The sequence below is a fragment of the Delphinus delphis genome, chromosome 3 (assembly GCF_949987515.2).
Source record: "Delphinus delphis chromosome 3, mDelDel1.2, whole genome shotgun sequence".
NCBI classification, from domain to species: domain Eukaryota; kingdom Metazoa; phylum Chordata; class Mammalia; order Artiodactyla; family Delphinidae; genus Delphinus; species Delphinus delphis.
Genome location: NC_082685.1, coordinates 114,461,130 through 114,477,407, shown reverse-complemented (window position 1 = coordinate 114,477,407; position 16,278 = coordinate 114,461,130). Strand labels below are relative to the sequence as shown.

Sequence of the window (16,278 nt, the reverse complement as noted above, 5' to 3'; positions counted from 1 at the left end):
GCATGCAAGATCTTAGTTCCCCGAAGAGGGATCGAACCCAGGACCCCTGAAGTGGAAGCGCAGGGTCTTACCCACTGGACCGCCCGGTAAGTCACCAGAGTTTGTTTCTAATACACATATCTGTACCAGTGACAGTCCAGCTCAGAAAATTCTGATGGTTCTCTATGGCTTGGAGAATAAAGCATACCTCCTTTCAAAGCCTAACATGACCAGACCCTTATATTTTTACCTCCTACTCGATGCTACCATTTACCTATACATCAGTTTTCCTTACCAACACTCCTCCCAGCTTTGTGCCTTTGCTCATGTTACTCCTGCAGTCTAGAACTGCACAGTGCAATACAATAGCCATGAGACACTTGTCATTATTTACAGTAATTAAAACTGAGTGAAATTAAAACCTCAGCTCCTCAGTTGCACTAGCCATACTTCAAGTGCTGGGTGATGAGCAAACTGAGTAGTGGCTGCCATGCTGGACAGGGAAGGGCAGACAAAGAACATGTCCACCATGACAGAAGGTTCTTTGAACAGCCGTGGTGGAGACCAGGGGTGAGCAAACTTTTCCTTTAGGTTTTGTGAGCCATATGGTCTCTGAACAACTACCCAACTCCACCAGGGTAAAGCAAAAGCAACCATAATAAAAACGTGAACTAATAAGCACAGATGTGTTACAATAAAATTTTATTTACAACAATAGGTGGTGGGCCAGATTTGGCCTATAGACCATAGTTTGTAGACCCTCGAACTAGAAAAGAAAGTCTTCTTTCCCAACTCTGCTTGTTGAGTTTCTACTTATCTTTGAAGCCCTGGCACAAATGTCAAATTTCTCTATCCCCTCAATTAGAATCAATCACACCCTCCTTTGCATCCACAGCACTTTGCACTTCTATTATTATATCACAATCCACCTTGCAGTGCTCTTAACCTGTGTCACAGGTACAGATATGTGTATTAGAAACTTATAGACAGTCAATTCTTCAAGGGCAAAGATGAAGTTTTGTTCTTCATAGTGTCTGAGCACTTAAGCATTTAGTCTCACTGTTACTATTTTATGAAAAGCAAAAAAAAAGTCCACAATAATTCTGAGATGTTCAATTTAAAAATTTACTGTTACATTCCCTTCTAAAAAGGGTATTACAACAAAATGTTGCTCAGTGAAAAAAACTATAATTATCTAAACTCATTACTCTTTTCACAAATTAAATATTTACTTAAATTTGACTTTAAAGTGATGAATTTTTCATTAAAATATAACATTTACATAATTATCCAAATTTAAAGTTACATACATAATGAAATTGGCAGAGTTACAGAATTCTCTACCTGAGTAGAATAATTTCACAACTAAAATGGCAACACTATGAATGGTTGACTCAGGAACAGTTAGCAAGACTATCAGAGCAAAAGCCTAATTTAACTATAATATTGAAAATCTTGCTTTCTTTAAGATTCAAAGGAAGATGGAGAATAAGGTTTTAATCCAAGTGGTCTGTTGATTCAGCTGGCTATTAAGTTTCTGGAGGAGTTGACAATACCATTTATGGCTATCACTAATTTGTTATATTCTATAACCCAGTAAAATGAATTAGTTATAAAGTAAAATTGAGGGTTTTTTAAATTGACTAAACCTCAGCACTGCTAAAAACCATAGCTACTGTCAAATTCAAAGTTGACAATAATGACTCATTTGGGATAATATAATCACTAGAATATTCTCCTGGATTTTCACACAAGAGACTAAATCATGAGTTTATTCCACTCTCTTACTAGCAACTTCTCGCTATACCACTGTCAAAGTGACACTTACCAAGTGTAATCAATAATCTTGTGGAAGAACTCAAATACAAAGTTCTACACCAAGGTCATTTACTACACAAACAATAAACTTCACCTTAAAAACTAAACACTAATAATATGAAAATAAGAATAAACAAAATAACGAGAGTAAAATAAACAATACTTCACTTGTTCACTGAAGCTGTAGGTGAAGTCTGGGGAGTCTTTTCATCTTCCCCTTGAGAACTACTAAATTCAGAATCCTGAAACCGTTTTCCAATCTTTGGCCGCTTTAGATGACTACTTCGAGTACGAGTGGAAACAGGTGTTTTACCGTGACCTGAGGAAAAAACGGCAAAACTATAATTGATTGATTATGTATTCAAAGGATTACCTATTAAAATACACAGAAATGAAAAAAAATACACAGAAATGCAAGAACTACGCTAGTTTACCTAAATCCCCAACATTACACACTTCCTCTCTGTCACTTCAGGTTAAGAAACCATGTCAGTGTCTTTTTCTAAACTATGAAATAACCTTGTCAGTATTCATTCCTCACATTTCTGTGTCACCTTGAGTTTTTGCAAAGTGTTTCTGCATTTTCACTTAGACCCCCTTCCAATAATCTTGGGAAATGAACAAGGTACACATTACTGTCCCTATGTTACAGGTAAGGAAATGAAAACAAAAAAAGGCAAAATAGCTTACCTAACTGTTCACACAGCAAAATCAGTGGTAAAAGAACACAGATCTAGATTTTAGGGCTGGAGAAGTCTTCACTTTACTCTAAGGGACACACCCACATAGACACAGACACACACACTTAATTCTAACTGTCTCAAACACTTACTAATAGACCAGCTGAATTTCTTACCTTCAGAAGTACTTGCAAAGGCATCTTTTAGAGAATCAATCTAAAACAGAGATACAGATTAAAACCACAAGTTTTAGGTCCTTTCTTCTCCCTATGGATCTACTTCATACAGTTACAAAGAAAATCCTTTTAAAAGTTTTTCAAATAGCACCTTTTGTACTCACTATTCATCGACTAAGAAACTCACTTAGGAAGTAAAAAAGTTATATTATAGCTTCAGTTTATTATGAGCTTAAGAACTCAGGAAGCCATCTAACATGCTATAGTGATATACACGGGGTTTCTGAATGTTCTGTTCTTGGCTCCCTTCTCTTCTCAGTCCTCATCCTCCTTCTATGTAACTGTATCTACTACCTTTACTTCAACAGCTATTTGCTGATGAATCCAAATATACAATTTAATCTCCCCAACTCTCGCCCCGATTTTCAAAGCTCTATTTCCAGTAAAATCTCTCCCCAGCGGATACTCCACCAATTTCACATCCAACTTGTCCCAAACTGAAATCTTACATTTTCCCAATATTATCCTCTATCTTGGTTAATGGCAATAACAATTCAGTATGCCATTCCAACCAAAATCCTGTGAGGCAGTAATGCTTTCTTCTTGTCCCTCATTCAATCAACCACAAAGCCTGTCAATTTTGACTCTGAAGAATCTCTCAAAATTGTCCCCTCTTTTGTACTACCAATGCTTTAATTCAAGCATTTATCATCTTTATCATGAAGGTGTACACCTTATATATGTACAATTTTTGTCAATTATACCTCAATAAAGCTAAAAAAAATTATGTAGTTAAAATAAACAAACAAAACCACTTCCCCATGTGGCTACTGATTAATAAAAAAGATAAAAAAACAGTTTAATATGAGAAATATTTTTCCTTGAATTAATTAAGATATTAAAGTAATATAAGGAATATGAATTTCTAAAATGAAAAAAAGTCTAATTTATATTGCCAACCTTATAATATGGTGAAATCTTAATATGTTCTCATTAAAATGACACATTTTAAACTATATGGCTTAAGATAAAAGTAGATCATTGCTCTCACCACAGGTATGAGAAGAGTAGATTTTTCTACTTTCCCTGGTCTTATGATATCTGACCAGGACTAAAATGCATTTGAATATATCTGAGGAATTTGGAATGCAGTATAATAGAACTGGGGCTTATTCTGAAGTCTGAAATTCCAAAGGTAGAAAAAAAAAAACTGAACTCCTTATATATAGTTACTGTATCAATATTATTTATATTATCCTTAAAAATGTTTTTAAAAACTTTTACTCAAAATAGTCAACGCTCATGCTAACTAAGACAGGAGAAAAGAGGCATAAATAGGGCCTCCCTGGTGGCGCAGTGGTTCAGAGTCCGCCTGCCGATGCAGGGGACACGGGTTTGTGCCCCGGTCCGGGAAGATCCCACATGCCGCGGAGCGGCTAGGCCTGTGAGCCATGGCCGCTGAGCCTGCGCATCCGGAGCCTGTGCTCCGCAACGGGAGAGGCCACAACAGTGAGAGGCCCGTGTACCGCAAAAAAAAAAAGGGCACAAATAATTCCCCAAAGCACTGTGTCTCCGAAATGTACATGCATTTACAGACATATTCAACACTCACTAAAAATATATTCAGATACCCGTGTACAAAACAAATATGACTGTATTAAACGCCACCACAACAAAACACTGCATAAAAATAGACCTCTAGGACCCCATCAATGAACATGTATTTTAAATAATATCAAGTAGTTTCTAGAAAAGTACCTGGTAAATCCTCTGGAATTCAGTAATGGGACCTGCCCTTCTACTTTCACGTTACCTAGTATTTGCAAAGTATATTACATTCTACAAAGACCTAACACATATAGCCACAGACTTCCCAAAGTAACTTCATAACCTTTGACCTACTACTAATTCCACTTCTAGAAATTTATCTGTGCAAGGAAATAATTATATTTGCTCAAAGATTCATATATAAATGCATTCATGGCTGGGTCACTTATAAATATAAAATACTTAAGTATAAATGTTAAGGAAACAAATGCTGATATTTATATATAATAGAATAGTGTACTATTTAACAACGATTTAAAACAGTAATGACATAGAAAATGCTTACAATATTATGTTAATGGAGAAAAGCAGTTAGAAGCAGCATAAAAGAATAAAAACAAAAATGAAACATATGCAGATACATGTTTCATAATATATATTAAGTACATATACAAAAATGTTAGTTGCTACATCTAAGGTAATGGAATTATAGCTTTTTATTTTCTTCTATATTATTTTGTGTATTCCAAATTATTTTTCAAAGAAAATTAAATCTTAGAAACCAACTAACATAAAATGCCAAGTAACTAACACAACAGAAGTTACATAAGTCTGTTGAATGAACAATAACATTAAAGAAGTTAAATATTAGTATTAGCTGAACCTCTTTTTTAAAAACAGCAAAATTATTATTTCCTACAGTAAACAACAGTGTACCTACCGTTAGCTGCATCTCACTAGACAGACTGTCTTCAGCTCCTGCTCCACAGTCTGGAACAGATCCAAGACCGTATTCTCCAGACACAGGTCTTTTAGCTTCATTTTGAGAAACTGCTGTGTGTAAAAGAATTTTTTAAATTGTAAACCAGTTAGTGTCTGCTTTTAATTGTAACACTCTTTGTACTGATTTTTACAAAGCCCTAAAGAAGGGTGTTGAAAATCCAAGTGTGGGATATCCCCTTCACCAATATCTTATAATGAAGCCTTGCAATTGTAAAGAGTCTTAAACAGTTATCTGTATGTAGTGACTTCAAGGGGAGATGCATGAAACTGGGTACTACCTTTGATCCACTGATGCCTATTCTGTGCTGTTTGAGTAAACTGTGTTTATTTCTTATCCACCAATTCCTACTGGACTACTGGGCTACGTTCTACTGGACTACTCTAGGTCCTCTATTAGTGACTCAAATGTTTACATAGAACAAAAATTCAAAGTTTAGAAAAGAAGGTCTGTTACTAGAGAGATCACATTACAATACACCACTATTCTGGACTATAAGACACAACCATAATTAGGCACTGCTTTTTTAAGCTGGACTTGTGTTCAAACTGAAAACATTCTTACCTGTAATTTTAAATGTTTCTCTTTGTAATGCTCTGGTGATTGGTATTCTCTGGTACCAGTGTCCAACACCTTCAACTTCCCAAAGCAGTTCATGGTCTCCTGGATATTTTTCAAAGTACTGGTTGCAAGCTGAAAAACACATTGAAAGTTTTCTAGAAATCCCCGAAATCAAATGTTTGGGCAAACAGAAGATGGAAAGTAAGCTGTCCAAGTCACTTAATGGGGCTAGCATAACTCTGATACCAAAAACACCAAGGAAACTCAAGAAAATTATACAGCAGTCTCATTTATGAATAAACAAAGATAAAGATGATAAACCTCACCAGTTGTGAAGGAAATATACGATGAAACAGCAGGATTCCATTTTCACACCCTTCGGATAATAACAAGCATCAGAAAAATAAGGGAAATGGAAACTCCCACACTGCTGGTGTGAGAACAATTTTAAAGTGCTCAAGCAAGTTGAAGAAAAATATTTTATGATCCAATTCTACTCCTAGGTATACACTGTAATGACTTAAACATATGCAGAAGAAGGCATCTATAACGATCATTACAGGACTGTTTTAGGCGGTACAACCTCGGTGCCCATCATTAGGGGATATATGAATAAATTATGTATACAATAAAATACTATACAGCAACTACAACCAATAAACTACAGCTACATATAATCAACGTTGATAAATCTAAAAAAAAAGTCAGTAAAAAAACAAGTCAATATTACCTACAAAAGGATGTCATTTTATAAGTTTAAAAACACATTAAACAAAATGATGCAGCAACTAAAAAAAACAAAATAATGCCATTTGCAGTGACATGGATGGACCTAGAGATTGTTATACTGAGTGAAGTAAAACAGAGAAAGACATCATATGATACCGCTTATATGTGGAATCTCAAAAAAGGTACAAATGAACTTATTTACAGAACAGAAATAGAGTCACAGATGTAGATAACAAAACTTATGTTACCAAGGGGGAAAGGGGTGGGGGGTTGGATAAACTGGGAGACTGGGTAGTGTACACTACTATATATAAAATAGATAATAAGAACATACTGTATAGCACAGGAAACTCTACTCAGTACTCTGTAATGACCTAAATGGGGAAAACAATCTAAAAAAGAGTGGGTATATGTATAACTGACTCACTATGCTGTACAGCAGAAATGAACACAACATTGTAAATCAACTATACTTCAATAAAAATTAATTTAAAAATAATAAAATAATTTAAAAAATGATACAGCCTCTGTGGAAAATGGTTTGACAATTCTTCAAAAAGTTAAACATAGAATAATAACCCAGCAATTCCACTCTTAGGTTTATATCCAAAAGAACTGGAAGCAGGGACTCAGATATCTGCCCACCCATGTCCACAGCACCATTATTCATAGAAACACAGAAAGGTAGAAACAACCCAAGCATCCATCAATAGATAAATGGATAAACGAAATGTCACATATTCACACGATAAAAATCTACTCAGTCATAAGAAGGAATGAAATTTTGATACATGCTACAAAAAGGATGGAACTTACACATTATGCTATGTGAAATAAGGCACAGAAGGGCAAATATTGTATGAATGCACTTATGTGAGGTACCTAGAATAAGCAAATTCATGACAGACAGCAGAAAAGAAGTTAGAGAATGAGGGGAGAGGAGAAGGGGGATTATTGTTTGAAGGGGACAGAGTTTAGACTGGGGATGATGAAAAAGTTTTGGGTATAGACAGTGATGATGGGGACACAGTATTGGGAATGTAGTTAATGCCACTGAATTGTACCCCTACAAATGGTTAAAATGATAAATATTATGTTATGTATATTTTATGACCAAAAACTGTTGAGGAGACACTGCTCTGGGAGAGATCCCCGGTGCTCTCCTTACTTACTGCAAGTGGTGAGTTCTCCCACTCTACGGCCTGGTGTGTCTTCTGGCTCAACAATCACCAAGAGGCGAACCCAGTTTCCGGGCAACACCTCCAATAGGGCAAATGAGGGGAACTTCGGTGCTATTTAAATTATATTTTGGGAAGTGTGAAAATCTAAAGTAACTGTTTAAATAAGAATATATACAAAATAAATCTAAAATTATTATTTTTAAAAACTCTAAATTTCTTAAAATAAAAAAGCACAAGAAATAATGTTTTATAGTGTTTATAGACATAGACTTATGTGTGAAAACATGGGCAGGAAGGATATACACCAACTTGAGGAACACAATTATCTCTGGGGAGGAAAGAAGAAAGGGGAATGGGATTAGGGAGGGGTCCAAAGAGAACATCAACTGTATCTACGTTTTGTTCGGGTCTCCCAAAAAAATAAATGAAAACAAATATGGCAAAATCTTAACATTTGTTAATCTGGACACTGGATATGTGGACACAAGGATACCATTTGCTCACTTTTCCCCCACATATTTGACAATATTTCTCATGTTTTCTGGTTGTAGTTCCTATACTTATTAGGAAGGGAAAAGCTGGAGAAAACCAACAGGCCACACCGAGTCCTCTGCCTGAAATAAAATAACTAAAATAGCAGAGGATACCTTACATAATACATAAGCACCTATAATTCACTTGGTATTCAATTTATTTATCATGAGAATCCTAAAAAAGGGTAACAAGAGAGTCTGCCTGCAGTAGATGTGTTTGCATTCCTCCCCAAATTTAGTAAAGCAATAATTAGACTTTAAGAGGAAAATCCATTTTCATATTTTCCAAGGGTATACAGGGTTCATTCCATTCTCATGTATGGGTCTAGACAGAAGCTGTGATTCAAGATGGACATGCAACACTTGGCTCTTGTTTTATGGATTTTTGGTATTACAAGGGGGGAAAGAAACTTAGAACAAAAATATTTTTTCAGTGGAAATAAATATCTGATGTTAGGTTAAAATCAATGGTAAATTATATTTTATAAAAGTTTTCTAATAAATTACTTTCCAGGTTAAATATTACTTCATTAAGAAAAGAGTAGTGCTATGGATTTTACACAAACGCAAACATAAATCCACTAATTGCTTTTAAAACACCACAACACAATATATCCACACAATGAAATACTAAACAGCACTAAAAAAGAATAAATAGAGCTACATGAATCCACGGGAATGAATCTCATAATGATAAAGATGAATAGAAAAAGAAAACTACAGAAGAATTCATACAGTACATATTATTTATATAAAATTCTTTATTTTTTTTCTGCACTGCGCAGCTTGTGTGATCTTAGTTCCCCAACCAGGGACTGAACCCCGGGCCCTCGGCAGTAAAAGCACAAAGTCCTAACTCTGCACAGCCAGGGAATCCCCCAAACTTTTTAAATATGTAAAACAATATGACATTGTTGGAGGATGTATATGTATGTATTAAAAGTCTAAGAAATGCATGGGGAAAATAAATGCCAAATTGAGGATAGTGCTTATTTCAGGGAAGGGAGTAAGCTAATTGGATAGGACAGAAGTTCAACTTATATTGGCAATGATCCACTTCTCATGGATGGTACATGCTGGATGATACATGAGTATTTGTTACCTTATTCTTTATATTTTTTTGTATATCTGAAATTTCTTTTTTTTTTTAATTTAAAAAGCCACCATAGACAAATAACCCAAAGAAAGAATGGTTAAAGGATGTAAATAGACATTTTTCCAAAGGAGGTACATAAATGACCAATAAGCACATGAAAAGATGCTCAACATCAAATGCAAATCAAAACTACAATGAGATGCCACTCCACATCCACTGAGATGGCTCTAATAAAAAAGACAAATAGGGCTCCCCTGGTGGTGCAGTGGTTCAGAGTCCGCCTGCCGATGCAGGGGACACGGGTTCGTGCCGCGGTCTGGGAAGATCCCACATGCCGCGGAGCGGCTGGGCCCATGAGCCGTGGCCGCTGAGCCTGCGCATCTGGAGCCTGTGCTCCGCAATGGGAGAGGCCACGACAGTGAGAGGCCCGCGTACCGCAAAAAAAAAAAAAAAAAAAAAAAGACAAATAATAATGAGTGTTGGCGAGGATATGGAGAAATTGTAACTCTCATACAATGTTTATGAGAACGTAAAATGGTGCGGTTGCTTTGGGAAACAGTTTGGCAATTCCTCAAAAGGTTATGGCCAAGCAATTTCATCCACGCCTAGGTATATACACCAGAGTAATGCCCACACAAAAGCTACACAAATGTTCAAAGTAACACTATTCGTAATATCTAAAAAGGGGAAACAATCCTAAAGTCCATCAACTGATGGTAGATAAACAAAATGTGGCATATCCACACAAGGGAATACTCCTCAGCCATTAAAAGAAAAAAATGAAGCACTGATTCATGCTACAACATGGATGAACCTTGAAAACATCTATGCAAAATGAAAGAAGCTAGACACAAAGGACTTCTAATATAATTATATCATACAATTCCATTCATATGAAATGTCCAGAACAGGTAAATCCATAAACACAGAAAATAGATTAGTGGTTGATTGCTAGGGGATAAAGGAATGGGGGAATAGAAGAGTGACTGCTAATTGGTACAGGTTTTCTTTTTGGTGTGATGAGAATGTCCTGTAATTAGACAGTGGTTATGGTTGCATAGCTGTGAATATAATAAAAAACCACTGAATTGTACACTTTAAGAGGGTGAATTTTATGGTATGTGAATTATATTTCAACTTTTTAAGAAAGTTACCACACCCCCAAAATGCCATTTATGTGGAGGTAAGGGCACATTTGCAAAATTAAGCCCTAGAGAGCCAAGGAATATAATTTACTTAATATTGATATATGCACATTTAAAATATCCTGCAGAAACAAGTCAGAAGTGACACTGAGACAAGTTAAAAACTTAATCCAATTACCTATGTACATGAGAGAGGTCAGTGGATACCGCAAGCCAAGTGCATCTTCTGTAAAGGAATCAACAAAGTCCTCCAGCATATGAAGCCCAAAGTCTTTGCCTCTATATTTCTTTCTTACGAACATTGTATCAAGAACTGGCAGTTGGTAGCTTTGGGTAAGAAACGAGGCACATATGCTTCCTGCAGGAATAAAACAGAAATCCGACAATTTTTCACATTTAAAAGGCCACATATGTATATACATTTAGAGAACATGAGTTAAATCTAAAATTGGTTAGTTTTTCTTACATCAAGAAAAATGTTAAAGACACACTTAAGTTTTATAATATAAAATGCTTTCCAGCTATTACGTATCATAATGTATACGAGATGATGAGAAGAGCTATTTATTTTACGTTTGCCAACAGTATCTCATACAAGATAAACAACTATTACCATTTGATGAACTATATACTAGAATACATATCACTGTCCATAGACTTGCACAGCTTTAAAACTCATCAACTATTAAAATTTCAAATTTAAAGAGTATTTGGTGATTGTATATAGTTTATATTATAATACATGAAGTATCTAATTCCAACCTTAGTAATGTGAAATATTCATCTTTTCCCTTTACTTTTTGCCTAGTGATTACAGTCTCATTTGTTATCTATTTAATGATGGCAAAGAAGTGAATTAGTTCTCCAAATTTTTAAGGACTATGGATTAGGACTAAATGGAAACATCTGTTTTAGATATGGCTAAGTCAGCAATCTTTCTGCTGTGAATATATGTTTTAAAATATCTTGTACGTTTAAGGTTTAACAGGAGAAATGTTTGTAGTAGTAATTAAATATGTCTCTCCTTGTTACATTACAGAGCTATTCTGATTTGTCTTTTAAGAACCCTGATTTGGGTTTTGACCCTCCAAATAGATGTGTAAGCGCCTGTAATGTATCTTAAGATAGTTTATAAGTTGAGGGCATCATGGTGGGGCGGCCCACTTTCTATTAATTTTAGTATTAATTCATAGTTAGCTATCAGTCAACATTCTACTTTTTTGTGCCTCAAGTAAAACAATCTATTATTCTCAGTTACATTATTCACATGATTTTGGATAATTATAATAATGTAGTTCAAGAAAGAAACAAAATTTCAGGTAACAAACACCTCACAAATTAACTTTTACCAATCATATCATTTGATGAGTTGGTCAATATAACAAGGATTTTTTTAGTTCAACCAAATAATGAATTACTTATGATTAAATTGGAGAACTTCAATAACTTTTTGCAATAGACTCTAAGACTATCAACTAACTTAAATTCAGAATAGTTAACGCACATTGCTACGTACTTAGATCTTAACTGCTGACATTCAGTTCGGATACTGCTAAGGGTCAAAATGTCTTTATATAGTGATTTAGTTAACAATATTGTATTATATACTTTCAATTTACTGAAAAGGTAGATCTTAAGCGTTAGCACCTCAAGAAAAAAAAAAGAAAGAAAATGGTAACCATATGAGGCAATAAATATATTAATTATCTTGATTTTGGTGAATATATCACAACGTACATCAGATCATCAAGTTATACACATTAAACATATACAACTTCAAATTATCAATTATATTCAATAAAGCCAAAATAAATAAATAAATTTTTAAAGAATCTAACAGGTAGTCTCACCAACAAGCTACTGTGACCATTATCAGTTTTTAATGCCTTAAAATCAGGGTTTTCTCATAGTAACTGCTAGAAGTGATAATGAAATCAAAGGAGACATTACTTTAGAAGTAGCAGTAGTTCAAAGGACAAAGCAAAAATGAGAAGAGAAAGCACTATTTAGTTCTCAATACCATCTGAGGATCTGTTGGTATTTACTATTATGCGTGCCTCAGAATACCAACTATATGAAGTAAATTTCCCACAAATTATTTTTTTTTCTGTTTTCACACAAACATTCCTTTAAGTAGAGAAAAGGTAAAGTCCAGCATCTAATAGTGTTCAAATGATCAATTTATGGAACTAATAGCGTTCACGAAGTGTAAAGTTCTACCATTTACTCACCATGTACATATTCATTTCAAAAAATCATGCTAATTCTCTTTTGCCTACACCTTCAATACTTATTTTTGTATTTGTATCAGGTTCTACCCTGATACAAAAAGCAATCAAAGGGCAGAAAACCTCTGCCCTGTTACCAGAGATTCTTCAGACACATCAAACAGCTGCAGTTAATAGCACAATTACTTAGTAAAGTAAAAACCACAACCTCCTAACTTAGATGAAGTTTTCATTAAAATAAATCTACTAATTGAAATAAAATTAAACTTAGCATTGCATATGGCAGCTTGAATATTTATATTCCTCAGAGGACCACTTTTGGCCACCTTCTTTTTCTACATGCTCTCTCTGGGTAATCTCACCTACTCTAAAGCCGTCTACCATTTATCCAAATGCTCATGACCACTAAACTCTTATTTCTGTAATACATGAGACTTACTACAAGATGAATGGAAGAGCTCATATAAATGTAAATACAACAAAAAACACATGATCATCTCCAAAGACAAAGCAAAATTCAGTACATTCATGATAAAAATACTCAACATCCTCAACCTGACAAGGGATCTATGAACAACCCACAGCTAACAAACATCACACTTAATGGTGAAAGTCTGGATGTTTCTGCCTAAGATCAGGAACAAGATAAAAATGTTTATCCTTGCCACTTCTACTCAACATGGTAAGGAGGTTCTAGCCAGGGCAATTAGGCAAGAAAGGGAAATTAAAGGCACCCAGATTGAAAAGAAAGAAGTAAAATCACATTCACAGATGACATGATCTTGTATACAGACCTTAAGATTTTCATCTTAAGAAAACCACTAAAAAATTATTATTATTTTTAAAATATTTATTTATTTGGCTGCACTGGGTCTTAGTTGTGGCACATGGGATCTTTGTTGCCAAGTGCAGGATCTTTTAGTTGAGGCATACAGGATCTAGTTCCCTGACCAGGGATCAAACCTAGGCCCACTGCATCGGGAGCACGAAGTCTTAACTACTGGATCACCAGCGAAGTCCCAGAAATCCACTAAAAAATTATCAAAACTGATTTTTTTTACAAGTTCGGCAAGGTTACAGGATATAAGATCAATATACAAAAATCAGCTGGGGACCTCCCTGGCAGTCCAGTGGTTAAGACCCCAGGCTTCCACTGCAGGGGGCACAGGTTCGATCCCTGGTCAGGGAACTAGGAACCCACATGCCACGCAGGACAGCCAAAAAAGAAAATCAATTGTATTTCTATACACCAGCAATGAACAATCTGAAAATGAAATTAAGAAAACAATTCCACTTACAATAGCATCAACAAATAATAAAATTCTTAGGAATAAATTTAACAAAAGTACAAAACTTGTATACTGAAAACTACAAACATTTAAAAGAAATTAAAGAACACTTAAATAGGGCTTCCCTGGTGGCACAGTGGTTAAGAATCCACCTGCCAATTCAAGGGACACGGGTTCGAGCCCTGGTCCAGGAAGATCCCACATGCTGTAGAGCAACTAAGCCCGTGCGCCACAACTACTGAAGCCTGTGCTCTACAGCCTGTGCACCACAACTACTGAAGCCCATGTGCCTAGAGCCCGTGCTCCAACAACAAGAGAAGCCACCACAACGAGAAGCCCACGCGCCGCAACTAGAGAAACCTCAGGCACAGCAACAAAGACCCAATGCAGCCAAAAACAAACAAAATTAAAAAAAAAAAAGAACACTTAAATAAATGGAAAGACATCCCATGTTCATGGTTCAGAAGACAACACTGTTAAGATGTCAATACTCCCCAAACGGACCTACAGGTTCAAAATTCCAGCTGGATTTTTTGCAGAAATTGACAAAGTAATCCTAAAAATCATATGGAAACGCAAAAAAAATACAAACAGCCAAAACAATCTTAACAAAGAAGAACGAAGCTGGAAGACTCACACTTCCCATTTTAAAACTTACAAAGCTACATAATCAAGCCAGTGTGATATTGGCACAAGAATAAACAGAGACCAACAGAACAGAAGTTCCAGAAGCAAAACCTCTTATTTATGGTCAACTGATTTTCAACAGGAGTCCCAAGGCATTTCTATGGGAACAGAATAGTCTTTTTAAATGAATGGTGCTGGGACAACTGGATATCCCTATATGCAAAAAAATGATGTTGGACCCCTCCCCCTTTCCTCAGACCATATACAAAATTAACTGCAAATGGATCATAAACATAACTTTAAGTGCTAAAACTATAAAATCTTAGAAGAAAACATAGAAGTAAATCTTCATCACCTTGGGGTAGGAAAAGCCTTCTTAGCTACAACACCAAAAGCGCTACACCACCAAAAGCAAAAGTGACACGTAAGAAGAAGATAATTGGATTTTATCAAAACTAGTGCTTCAAAGGATACCATCAAGAAAGTAAAAAGACAACCCAAAAAATGAGAGAAAATACTTTCAAATTATATATCTGATAAGGGACTTGTATCTAGAATGTATGAAAAATGCTTACAACTCAATAATAAAAACACAAAACCCAATTTAAAAATGGGTTGAAGGGCTTCCCTGGTGGCGCAGTGGTTGAGAGTCCGCCTGCCGATGCAGGGGACACAGGTTTGTGCCCTGGTCTGGGAAGATCCCACATGCCGCGGAGCGGCTGGGCCCGTGAGCCATGGCCGCTGAGCCTGTGCATCCGGAGACTGTGCTCTGCAACGGGAGAGGCCACAACAGTGAGAGGCCCGCGTACCGCAAAAACAAAAACAAACAAACAAAAAAATGGGTTAAGGATTTAACAGACATTTCTCCAAAGACATACAAATGGCCAACAGGTATATAAAAAATGTTCAATGTCACTAATCATCAGGGAAATGGCAAATCAAATGAGGTATCACCTCATACCTGTCAGGATTGCTATTATCAAAAAAACAAAAACAAAAACAATGAAGACAACAAATGCTGGCAAAGATATGGAAAACTGGAACCTTTGTATACTGTTAATGGGAATGCAAAATGGTGCAGCCACTATGAAAAACAGTATAGAGGTTCCTCAAAATATTAAAAATAGAACTACCACATGATCCAGAAATCCCACTTCTGGGTATATATCCAAAATAATTGAAATCAGGATCTCAAAGAGATATTAACAATCCAGTGTTCACTGCAGCACTATTCACAATAGCCAAGGTGTGGTAAAACCTAAATGTCCACTGACGGATGATGGATAAAAAAATATGGTATATATATGTACAAGAGAATAATATTCAGCCTCAAAAAAAAAAGTAAATCCTGCAATATACAACATGGATCAACCTTGAGGACATTATGCTAAGTGAAATAAGCCAGTCACAGGACAAATACTGCATGATTCCAATTATATGAGGCATTTAAAATAGTCAAACTCACAGAAGCAGAGAGCAGAACAACGGTTGCCAAGGGCAGGGTGAAGGGGAATTGGGGAGCTGTTAATCAATGGGTTTAAAGCTTCAGTAAGGCAAGTTCCAGAGACCTGCTGTATAACATTACACCTATAGTCAGCAGTGTTGTAATCTACAGTTAAAAATCTGTTGAGAGTAGATCTTATGTTAAGTGTTCTTACCACAATAAAGATTACAAAACATTTTTTAAG

At 35.6% G+C, this 16,278-nt stretch overlaps 1 protein-coding gene across 6 annotated transcripts in view; it reads right to left on the bottom strand.

Moving 5' to 3' along the window:
- Positions 1 to 16,278, bottom strand: part of FAM169A (family with sequence similarity 169 member A) — a 65,694-nt gene that overhangs the window by 13,592 nt on the left and 35,824 nt on the right. For 5 of the 6 annotated variants that reach the window (XM_060009303.1, XM_060009307.1, XM_060009305.1 and 2 more), the window contains 5 exons: positions 10,625 to 10,804; positions 5,766 to 5,894; positions 5,142 to 5,254; positions 2,654 to 2,693; positions 1,966 to 2,116 (listed from right to left, as the gene is read on the bottom strand). In XM_060009303.1, the coding sequence (XP_059865286.1) occupies positions 1,966 to 2,116; positions 2,654 to 2,693; positions 5,142 to 5,254; positions 5,766 to 5,894; positions 10,625 to 10,804 (613 nt within the window). The remainder of the gene's footprint in view (positions 1 to 1,965; positions 2,117 to 2,653; positions 2,694 to 5,141; positions 5,255 to 5,765; positions 5,895 to 10,624; positions 10,805 to 16,278) is intronic. The other variant, XM_060009306.1, reaches the window with a different exon arrangement.